Source organism: Pagrus pagrus (assembly GCF_965226575.1).
Source record: "Pagrus pagrus genome assembly, chromosome: 12".
Taxonomy (NCBI): domain Eukaryota; kingdom Metazoa; phylum Chordata; class Actinopteri; order Spariformes; family Sparidae; genus Pagrus; species Pagrus pagrus.
The window spans coordinates 18,798,975-18,811,115 of record NC_140196.1 but is presented as its reverse complement, the minus strand read 5'-3'; the positions used below and the strand labels follow the sequence as shown (position 1 = coordinate 18,811,115).

Genomic DNA, 12,141 nt, shown 5'->3' with positions numbered 1-12,141 from the left:
CCGGTTCTGTCGTCCTTCCATCCATCCAGTCTGGGTGTAATTCATCAGGGCTGGGTGGCCTCCATTAGCGATCCTCCGCAGGGACAGGACAGCCTCTAAAGCACAGCACTCAGAGAGCGCACTGGGGCCCCGCACTTTACCCTAACAGCTTCATCAACTGCGCATCCCTAGAGCCAGACACACACGATTACAGCGAACACACACACACACACACACACACACACACACACACACACAACCTCTGGAGGGCCCAATTAGCAGCCATCACCTGTAATTCAATAACAACACTCCCTTTCTTTCAGCCTCTCCAGCTCTCTCTTTCACCCAACCGTGAATTTGCTTGCATGATTTAAAAAAAGGACGACTGCTAATGTTCTCCGACATCAACAAATAAATCCAAATCTACTCTGACAGCTTATTAAGGGCTTTGAATAGACACCCATATTTTGTTTGCAAGCAAGAGGTGTCCTCCACTTCGTCTCCCTCTTTCCTCCCGGTGTTCACTTTTATAAGCGTCATATATCATCCCTCTGGCTCCACACACTGCAAATCAAGCCCACAGGACGCAGGATGGAGGAAAGACTCAAAGAGAGGATCCACATCTCAACTCAGCTTCTAATCAAATCCTCTGTTCCATTTCAACGTGTTCACTCACCATCCGCTCTGGAGAGGGGAAACAGTGAGACAGCAGCTATCCAACTAGGACCAAATATAACATCCCAATAAATAAAGAGAAACCTGTTCCATGAATGTAAACAGAACCACAGTATAGTGGTGCATCATAATAAGTAGACAGCTCCACACCAAGTGGAGTCAGAAATGGCCATATTTAGATGAGAGGGTGGACCTTGAGAGGATATCCTGATTAGATCTGATTGAGAACAAGTTGACATGCTGTGGAAGTGACTCGTCAATCACAAGGTCTCCACATCCTGAAGCATAACCTGCTTTGTCGTCTATTCTATTGTAAGGGGTCAATAATTTACAAAAATAACATCATGTTGTATTGAAGAAGACTTGAAACTATTGTTTGAGACCATTAACTAATGAAGGAACTGTTTATTAAGGTAATAATTCAAGTGAGAAGTAAGGTAATTTTCTCATAAGCTTCCACACAATCAGACTTCTTTTTGAAACCAGTGGAGTCGCCCCCTACCATCTATTAGAAACAATGCAGGTTTAAGGCACTTCTGCATTGGCTTCATGTTTCAGGCCCAGAGGATCCGTCCATATTTTACAGTCAGGTACTGTCAGAAACTGAATCAGAAACCAGTGGTAATCTCCCAGTTATCTCCTTGATTAATCAATTTATTCTTTGAGAGGTAACTATAATTACTTGTTCTGTCCAACCAAGAATCCAAAACCCCAAGATATTTAATTTACAACGATAACAAGCACAGGAAATGAGCAAATCTTCACATTTGAGATGCCCTAAACTATCAAATGTTTTGCATTTTTGCTTGAAAAATGACAATAATATCAATAATCAATTATCAACAGTTTTCAATACATATTCTGTCAATTGACTGACGGATAAATTGACAAATTGATTCAGCTCTAATTCATGGCGATTAAACCTGGGAAAGCAGGATGATGCACCCATCAGTGTTACTCTATATGCAGAGATCCTCTGACATGTGGGAGCTGCAAATAATCATGTTTAAATTCCTTGGGAAGCTGAATCACAGAATTGTTTTCTACTCCAACCCAACAACGTAAAGTAAATAAATGCAGAGAAACTTAAATGGCATGGTCAATGGTTTCCCCTCACTTAACTTTAAAAAAGCTATGATCTGAAAAACAAGGAAACACAACCCTAGAGAAATGAACACACCAACTCAATGCTAAACACACCAGCAAGCTTTAGGCTCATGAGAAGCAAGAGAGAGCCTTACTCTTTGTATCAACAAGAGGTTATTAAGAACAGACATTTCCCCAAATCCCTTGTAACAACCCCACAGAGGGGCATGGTTGATTCAATCCAGGGCAGGTATATAAATAATTCTAGCCAACTAGTTTTTGAACAGTGAGGTGATTATGCCTCTTTCCTTAGTGCAACATGTCTCATATTTTCAGTACTGTCCAATTTCATTTTCTGCTTCAAGAAAGAATGAAATATTTCACCAAATGTTGCCATTTCTGAGTGATTCCTCATTGATGCACACCATGATCTGAGACAAAAGACTCTGAGACTAAACCCCTCTGCTGTGCTTCTAATCTAATTCTCTACTCCACTCCCACCTGTCCTGCTGTTGCTCTACCCACTGAGGTCTCTGGGGGGTCTTTAGTAAGTCCAGGCCCTTCCTAACCCACCTGTCCACTGCTCATGATTTATGTCTCCTGGGACCATTGGGAGGTTGCCTCCCCTGCTCCTACAGTAGGTTTTACATCATACCTTTATTCAATCACAAATAAATTGGATTCTTCCCAGAATTCTTTGGTTAGGGTTGTGGTTTTATAAAGCTTTGGTTTGCTAAAGTAATGAAATGTGAAATCAGAATAAATAACCCACTGCGGTTCTTTAAGTTATTTTAATACATAATGTTCCTATGAAAACATTCTTGTTCCTGTAAAAAGGCATGTGAGCACGGTAAAAGGATACGCCATAGTTCATGCCTAAAGAAACATTTTCCATTACTATATACTGTAGAACTTTAATAAGCATGTGGTGCTTTTTAGATTAAAAACCTTTTTCAACGGTGTCATTGTCAAAACAGTATAGACTAAAGAAATCTCACCAGGGTCAGTAGCTTTGAGTCTTTTCATAAAAGTGACAAGCTCAGTAATCATAGTAATTTTCACGTGTCCAACAAGTGACTGAGCTTGAATTTTCTGAAATCTAGGGACTGACTTTTATATTTGTTGGGTCCGTTATCTTTTTTGATGCATTTACCCAACATTAGCAGTGTTCAAATTAAGTAGGACTGCTAATTCCCTAAACAGTAGTTTTTACTTGTTTTACGAACATTTGATTTGAGGGCTGCAACTTAAGATACTTGTTCTTGTTTTCTCAATTAATCAATCTAAAGTCTATCAATTGTCATAAACTAGTGAAAAATGCCCAATACGTCAGAAAGCCTCAATTGACATCTTCAAAGTCCAAAGTCCAAAAAAATTCAGTTTCCTGTCACATACGACAAAGGAAAGCAGAAAATCCTACCAACTGAGAATGAGGAACTAGGCTTTGTTTAGGACTTTTGCTTGAAAAATTGTAAACAGTTAATCAATATCAAGTCGTATGACTAACTAATCAATTATTCTTGATTGATTCTATGACTAAATAACACAGATGGCTTTTTATGAAGGAGAACAATATTTCAGAGACAAAAGTAGAGGTCATACTGTAATGTGAAATTGTGCTTCAACTTTGTACAGTTTCTCTGTTCTTTTGTGTATATACTTCAATATTCAGCTCCTTCTCTCCTCTCAGTGCCACATTTCTTTTCATCTTTGCTTTACTGCACCTGTTCCTTTTTAGTTTACCTCTGAGATGTGTCCCAATTTTAATGGAATCGCATCAAAACGGGTAGCCTATCACAGGCAAGCGACAACGCAATTCAGTGACCAACATGCACAGGACTACAGCTCGACTTAAGTCTCTACTGTACAGCGCCCGTATCTGTGCCTTGGTGTTGTGCCTGGAGGCAGGCAGCAGCTTTGGGCTGATCTTTTGCTGCTTTCCTCTGAGCTCGAGGATCCGGCGGCTTCTGTTCTGCTTCTCAGGCGGCAGGAGAAAAAAGAGAATGGAGGATGGCAGGATATGCAAATTGTGCCACCACCAAAGGAGAGGGAGAGGAGTTTCCCACCGGCTGAGTGTGAAAGAGTGCTCCCCCTCTCCCACACACACACACACACACACTCACAGGACTTTGAATAGGACTCTTTCTTTTGACACACACTGGCCTGCATGCACACATGCATAAACCACACAATCACACAAACGTATGGATAAACTGATTTAACACTCATGCAAATGCACACATGTGCTCGTGGGAGTTTTAACACACACTGTACTGTAGAAGTTTATACACACACATAGATGGTGCAAGATTGATGCTGGTCAGCAGCAGCAGCAGCAGCAGCAGAATGAACTGGATCCCTTCACCACAGGCCGTCTTTCATAGCTCAGCCTTGGTTAGCACCACAGTGTAGATTAAAGTTTTAGCTGTTAGCTGCTCGGGGAGCCTCTTGCATACATGAATATTCAGGTGATTTTAATGAGAATGATGAAAGGCAACAGCAAAGCAGGTTACTTGTGGAAATGGGTTAGGGCCACCTTAAAGAAAAGTACTAAAAACGAGTTTGGCAGTTCCTCTGAGATTTTATGCACCAGTGGCGCTGGAGGTAAATTTCAGTTCTGGTTCCATTTTCGGCTTTGTTTTGAGCGTAGGTGGCAGCGAGCAAACTCCATCTTCATAACATCGATTTTAAACGGCATTGTAAGTTTGGAGGAATTGGTTTTGCTGTAATCTTTTTTTTAATTTAACACAGCAGACGATACATGAAATGGATCTTTTCTACCATTCTTCTTAGCTCCTCATTCTTAGCATATCTTTTATGTTGAAAAACTATAACAGCCATCTGAATGAAGTACTCTTCTGTGTGTGTTAATATTTGAATTTATTGGAATTTTAAATTTGTTAAACAAGGGTGCCCAAACTATTTCCATTGGAGGGCCAACACAAAACATAATGGTGGGCCAAGGGGCAACCACACTTACACTTCTTGAACTGTTTTGTATTGTTAAGATTCAAAATGGTACAAGAATCCAAAGTTCCCTTAAGTGACAGACTCTGCAAAGAGTCATTAACATGCTAACATTATTATTTATTTATTTATTAAGAAAATATCTGGTGGGCCAAACTGAACCTTTTGGTGGGCCAACTTTGGCCCCAATTTGGGCAGCCCTGGTGTAAATAGATCAATTTCTGCGGTCAAGACATAGAACAAGTATTTCACAACATTGCAACCTAAATGTGTTTTTCCCAACTTTGCCTGAAGGTCCACCTGTCTCCCAAGTTTTTACTACAATTCTTGTTCTGCAGATGTTTTTCAATTAAGGTATGCACAAACTGATAACTAATGATATACCTGTTAAATGGCATAACACATAAAACATGCTCTAACAAGTTTATGTTCTGACAAATGCATGAAAACTCATTTTTCAGAGGAGAGTTGTCTTTAAAAAGTGGCATCTGTGCAGTTAAGACTTTGCGATGTAAAAAAGAAGTAAAGATTTGATGCAAAATAATGTATATTCTGGTATGTTTTCCTACTTTAGTGTAATCTTGATACAGCACAGAGTATACTGAATACACACTTATACTTCCACATTCTTGTCTCACTTGTGCTTTCTGGGGTAACACAAGCTCCAGGGCTGCTCCACTGACCTCTGACCTCTGTGGAGGACTGAGAGGGTGAGTGGAGGAGGGGGTTACTTTATAAAATCTAAGATGTCATCACTGGCCATGCAAACAACTTACAGTTATTAGTACTCTAGTTAGACTCCTCTGAGTCTGTGCAGTGAAGCCAGAATGACATAATTAGGTGCTTTCAGTTTCATATCAGATCATTTCCCTTCCACCTCCACTAAAAATAGTTCTCTTGTTGGGGGCGTTCATAAGTTGCTGGGGCAAATCACACCTGCGTGACAACAGACATATATGCGATGGTTGATGTTTTTAGTCATTTGTCATTTGATTGAGGCTTATTTCTGAATAGAATGTGACTGTGGCTGTTTTGTTATGATCCAAACTCTGACTCCTTTATTTAATTTAACCTGTTACAACAGATTAAACGCTGAACAAGTCAGACGCAGGAGTGTATATCGCTTACACCCCTTTAAAACTAATGCATATGCCTGTATTAGAATGTATTGCCTCATCTTTCCACGCCTGATCTGTCAAGGTGCCTTTATCAGCCAGCATCATCTAATTGAAACGCAACAGCATCAGCAGGACGCGCTGATTCTCCCTCTCAGGCACCATGTTAATGCATGTAAATCCAAACAAGCAGGCCTATGTTGTTATGCAAAGCCTGGAGGAAAGTAGCACTTTCCCACCTTGATGCTAACACACACACACACACACAGACACACAGACACACAGACACACACACACACACACACACACTCTCTCTCTCTCTCTCTCTCTCTCTCTCTCTCTCTGACGCATACACACAAACACGCACATACACACATTACTCAATTAGTCACAGAGGCAGCATCAGCAGCCTTGACGCACCTCCCCCTCTGGACCATAAAAGGCAGTGGGAGGGGTTAATGCTGACTTGCTAAAGACATCCTGTAGTGCTTTGTCATTCCACAGGCCCATTTGTGCAGGGGAAACAACACAACACACACACATTCACATGCACACACACAGCCCCAGGCTCTTCAGCACAGGGAGAAAGTAACATGAATGAATGTGTATCAGTTAGGCCTATCAGCTGCTGTTGACCACAAACAAGTCACGACCATTTTCTTCTGACACTGCCATCGCCCAAATTAACTACAAAGATGCATAAATATTTTCACTACACTAAAAAAAGAATACACAACTTAAGGCAAACAATTAAAATCACTAGTCCCTAAGACGTTCCATTTTGTGTAATTGCTACTGCATTTACTTAACATGATTATACAACATTGTAACATCTATTATTCATTATCAGACTAATCAAATGAGTGTAACAGGATGAACCCAGCCTATGGCGAGGCCGATTAGCTACAAATTAATGCTTAATAATATCTCAGAGGCAGGACACTCACATGACTCCTCTGCTTTGTAGGATGGCTGTAACTGGAGCTCAAGAATATGGTTCATTCGTACAAACACAGAAGACAGAAAAAACATGCTGCACAGTTTATTTAATGCGTGTGTGATTGTATGAGGTGATTAAACCTTGGTCCCAAACAGTGAAATACACAGCACTGATTTGAAACAATGAGCTCAACTGAAGGGCCACAGTCCTTATAAGATGATGCAAAGTTTGCTTGTACGATAAGCAAGGCATTAATAAACCATTACAGCTTCAGCATCTGAAGAGGAGAGCTGAACAAACACCACACAGAAAATGCTACTCATCTACGCATCAAATGGCAGCAAGCTGATCAAAGCGCCCATCACTAGAGAGGCTAGAGTATTCCTTTAAACAGTCATTCAAAGCACTTTCATATAAACAAAGTCTGTATCCCTGATCTGATTTAACTTATATAAAACAGCAGTCAGGGAACAGAGTCACAGAGATCTGTTGTAAACACTACACTTGTCAGTTAATGCACCATTATCACCGCTAGTGAAAATGCTCAATATAATTAAAACAAATATACATCTGAGGATTATCCTGATATCTGCAATTGAACAACTGGTTCCAAAACAGAGATCCTATACTTAAAGGTTCCTCAAGTAGCACAATGGAGCTGTTTCTATGAGCGTGTCCACATTTTGTTTACCTCATGCATGCATACAGGTGTGGTGACATACTGTTCAGCCAATGGTGTCAATAGGAGTGACGCCACTGGCAGGAGTATTGACAATAACTGATATATACAAATGAATTATTGATCATGTCAATAATGCACATATGATAATGTTGTGTAAATAATCCAGCACCTCGAAAATCATTCCAGTTTCAATCCATTCTCACTTTGACGTAGCAGTGGGCGGTAATGCACCTTAACGCTGGTTGCCTTTTGCCATAAAACAGACAGATGAACTAAAAACGAGGTAACTATTAAGCTAGCTACTACCACAGATTGGGTTACAGCAATGTAAAATTATGTGAGAGGAGATGACAGACAAGCGAGACACTCTACACACAGTGCGGGTAGATATTGTGAAAATATCATTATCATGAAATATATGATAATGACATTGCATAGTGAAAAAATTATATCCTGACACCTTTATGTGTCACACTGTTCCACTGATCTTGAGAAGAAAGGTAATTTCCTATCACATTTTGAGTCTTTTGGACACTGAACGTAAGCTGTTAATGTTAGCCTTTGTAAGCCCTAGCCTTAAGATAGCTATCTAGCTTGGACTACGCTGGTATCAATCCATGGTGAATTTTTTTTTGTTTTATTTTTCCATTGATAAATCAGATTACATGCTACACTAGCTCTGGTTTTTAAAAATGGGGGTCATAAGGTTTTAGTCAGTCCTTTGTCACGACAAAGCAGTTCTTAGTTCTAGACCAGCAAAGTATTGGTGCCACTCTTGAACCAGTTGACCTGGTCAAGAGCCAGAAGTATAGGCACTGGCTCCGAACCGGCCCTTGAACTGCCTTGGTGGAAAAGTGTGTTTTGGAGAGTAACTCTGAATACAAACAAAATATTTGTTTGTTTACAAGAAAACCTCACAGAGCCCTTTTAAACACTCAACCATTCCCTTGTTTCTCCAACACCCTCCTCCACAGGACAGGCAGACAGACGCTGGTGAAGGCTCAGGCACTGGCAGGCCTGCACGTATGAGCCGTCCAAGCCTGGGAGTAGGCTGCTGTGTTTATCCTGTCAAGGTATGTTAACACCAGGCCGCATTCCTGTAGTCCCTAAATTGCAGTGTTAGATTACAGCCCAGCTGAGAGCACACTCGTACACACACAAACATGCTGCACTTTAAAGTAAGCGGAAGGGCGTTGGATGACGAAGTTGTGACCGAAGTGGCAGCAGCAACGGGAGGTGCACATCAAGGGCCGACACCTGCCATTTACAGAAGAAGTGCAGACGATTAACATGTGGTGGAGCTGAAGCGAGTTCATTACAGCCATTAGGTTACTTTATACTTTCTCCTCCCTCCCTTCTTCTTGGTGCAGATGTAAGTATAAACTAACTTTACAAACACAGGAGTAACTTTTTCATATACTGTGCATGATCCTATAACTTGGGGTCTCTGCAGGTCTATGGCTAAATGACACCCATCATTTCCTGGGCTTTTATACCAGCATGTTTACAGCTGGTATAAAAGCTGTTGCCTGATGGGAAATCTTGTCTGTAAGGAAGTAAAGACACACCAACTGACGGTCAACTATACATAAATCCAGTCAGGATAGTCTGTTTAGATAGGTGAGAACAATGCCACCTGAACATACGGACGCACAGACACATAAAAATGAGTCTCTGTCGCGTCTCAAACAAGCTGCAATGTGTCTCATCATGAATGAGATCATAACTACAGGAAGTGACTCCAAAATACAAGGTTTTATAGCCCAGCGTTGCTCATGCATGAGAAAAAATATTCAAGGACAAACTGCAGTCTGAACTGATGATCACATCCAGCCTTTTGTGCATGTGTTTCTTACTATTTTAAACACCAGTGAAACTACTACAGCAAAGAGCTCAAACAATGTTTATCTTAAATTACATGGACTGGAAGTAGATTTATTTTCACCCCAACACTGCCTCTAACCAGCAGGAGTTACAGATTACCTAATCCGTCTGCTAACGATCTACTAATGACTTTGTTAACCATTCTGGTTCACTAGAGCACACACAAGTTTGACACTATAGTTTGGACCCAAGAAAACAAGTCTGAGTGCGCCTGTAAAACTCTACATAATCCTTTGCTTTATAATGTTCTCAGACCGTAATCCATGATAATAAACAAGGTTCAGCAAAACTCTCAAGTGAGAAGAGATGGGTCCAAGGCATACCTGCCATTACTCCAGATTTCTCCCTACGTTTAACCCTTTCTCCTACTGTGCTCCCGATTGATAACTTCTCACGTTAATCTAATAATAATGTTACAAATGAAATGTGTGTTTCTCCATTCCTGTGTGGGATATGTGTCGTCATACCTGGCAACCCAACCCAGAGGCAGATGTGAGCGTGCACAAACGACCCTGCCCGATGTGCGTCACTCATGATGAGTAAACGCGTGCAGAGAAGTAGAAATACTGTACACTCCACTAGGTACAGATCTTCCTCTATTGTGATTTAAAACTTAGATGTTGACTTGAAATCACATTTTTTAACAATTTGCATGTTTTTTCACTTTAAACAACAAGTTTAAGACTCATTAAAAATAATTTTACTTTCACATCCTTGCATTTATTCTATTAATCTGTGATGGTGGGTTAAATGCAGGAGGGGGCGTTGAAGGTTGGCCATTTGTGGATAACCCAGAAAATCAGCCTCTTTTTCACAGCCTTATGTTGGCAGGTATGGTCTGGGGGGGTGGGGGCGTTAGGAGTAGAGCTGAAATTGCTAGTTGATTATTGATTAGTCAATTAAAGCAGGAATATTGGCTATTTTGATCATCGTTTAAATCAATACATCGTTTAATAAGTCATTTACTAGGCTTTGGTTCCAGCTTCTCAGATGTTAGAATTTGCCGCTTCTTTGTTATATATGGAAATCAGTGAACTGAACATCTTGTCTTTTTGCTTTTGTACAGCTGTATGGAGCTATTATATGATGTCTTTACACTATAATCTGACGTTTTGCAGGCAAAGTAATTACATTAAGGACATCATTTCTTGATTAATTGGTGATTAAGTAACCATAGAGCCAAATCTCCTCATGACTATTATAAAGTATTCAAATGTGTAAAGTGAAATGTATCTACAGTCACCTGAAGAGTGCCATGTCATTTAAAGTAAACCCAGGTCAGGTCTGTCTGCTCACTTTTTATCACATGGCAGAAAGTTAGTCCACCTTAAGATCAGCATATAAATGAGCTGGATTCATGGAACACAAAGTCAGAATTACAGAGTAAAATGATCGTAGGAACTGTTTAGGAAATTGCACAAACTGAAGCTTTTGTGATGGTGTGGCTGATAGTACCAGCAGCTGTTTGCCACATCATGGTGACGACAGACTGGAGGTCATGGTACATTAGCACAGGCTAATATATGGCACATCAGCTCCTTTGAAATCCAAAAAAGGCGAGAACAGGCTGTGGACGAGCAGCTTGTGTCGCGTGGGTGACAACTAATAAAAACACACGTTTGAATTGAGGCAGGATGGAAAATGAAACGAAGCTGAGTTTCACTTGCAGCAGATGAAAGCGGTGCGCACTGAGCCAAAGCACCTTTTGCCATCTTGATTGTGCAGGATGCGCTCCTTCCCATATAAAAACCTCATTCAACGTTATATTTTTGAAAAAAGGACAAAACGAGACCCTCAGGGATGCTCTCATGAAACACCTGAGCCTCACACGGCGGGGATATCACCAGGAAATCGGTTAAAATACACCTTTATAGGTGTTGCATCACCTTGCGTACCTGGCTGTCTCCGGTCCAGAAAAAAAAAACAGCAACCCCGCCTTCACTGCAGTAATGGTACTGACCGCCATTCCCTTCCGCACACCGCTCAGGACATTGTATAACGAATTACCGCAACACAATAGATGGAAACGAGGGGCTTGACGGTGAGACCTTTAAGCGCAGTTATTGTGAGACACGGTGGAGAATAACGGAGGTATAACCACCTTATGCACCGCTCATTTTCCGTGCAGACACACACACACACGCAGAGCTGCAGAGTGCACTCGACCAAACAAGGCAGCCAGCTCACACACACACACACACACACGCACACACTCAAAAAATAAATACATAAAAGAGAAGATAACACATGCACAAGTGGGTCAGAAATGAGTGGCGATGAGATAAATCCCGCGAGAATGAAGGGAGGCGAGCATCCATGCGATGCTGGCATGGCACACACGGTGAAAAACTACAAAAAAAAAAAATCATGTCTACCTGCACAAGTTGACATTTGGAGCGGTTTTCCAGGCTCTTCGAGAGACTCGGAGCCTTTAGGAGAAGGCGAGCGGATCCTGTTCCGGTAACGGTGTGAGCCGCAGGTGTTATTTCTGTTTATTTCTAGGCCATTTGTCAGCCCCGTTATCCGCGTTCAGGTAAACATGATGATGATGATGGTGATGATGATGATGGCTCCTGTACGGACGCGCAGTCACCGTCGTGTCGTCAGCAGGAGGAGCAAAAAGAAAGGTGCTTTCCAGCCCCTCGGCTCACACACATCATGCCTCATAACGGGTGTCTAAAAATATATAAATTTATAGGTTTACTTTTTTTATTGGCTGGTGCGATGTGAGGAGGGGGAGTACAGGTAAGAAACCGTCCAATGAGAGGGCTCCAGAGGGCTGTGCAAATTTAAAGTTATTACACCTTACATCT

General features: G+C 41.2%; 1 protein-coding gene across 3 annotated transcripts in view; it reads right to left on the bottom strand.

Annotated features, from left to right (window-relative positions):
• Positions 1-12,141, bottom strand: part of zeb1a (zinc finger E-box binding homeobox 1a) — a 68,969-nt gene that overhangs the window by 55,541 nt on the left and 1,287 nt on the right. Inside the window, exon 1 of one of the 3 annotated variants that reach the window (XM_084370051.1) lies at positions 11,704-11,912. The exons of the other annotated variants lie outside the window; for them this stretch is intronic. Coding sequence (XP_084226177.1) covers positions 11,704-11,719 — 16 coding nt within the window. The 5' untranslated portion in view covers positions 11,720-11,912. Of the gene's footprint in view, positions 1-11,703; positions 11,913-12,141 lie in introns of those variants that run through there. 3 annotated transcript variants of the gene reach the window in all.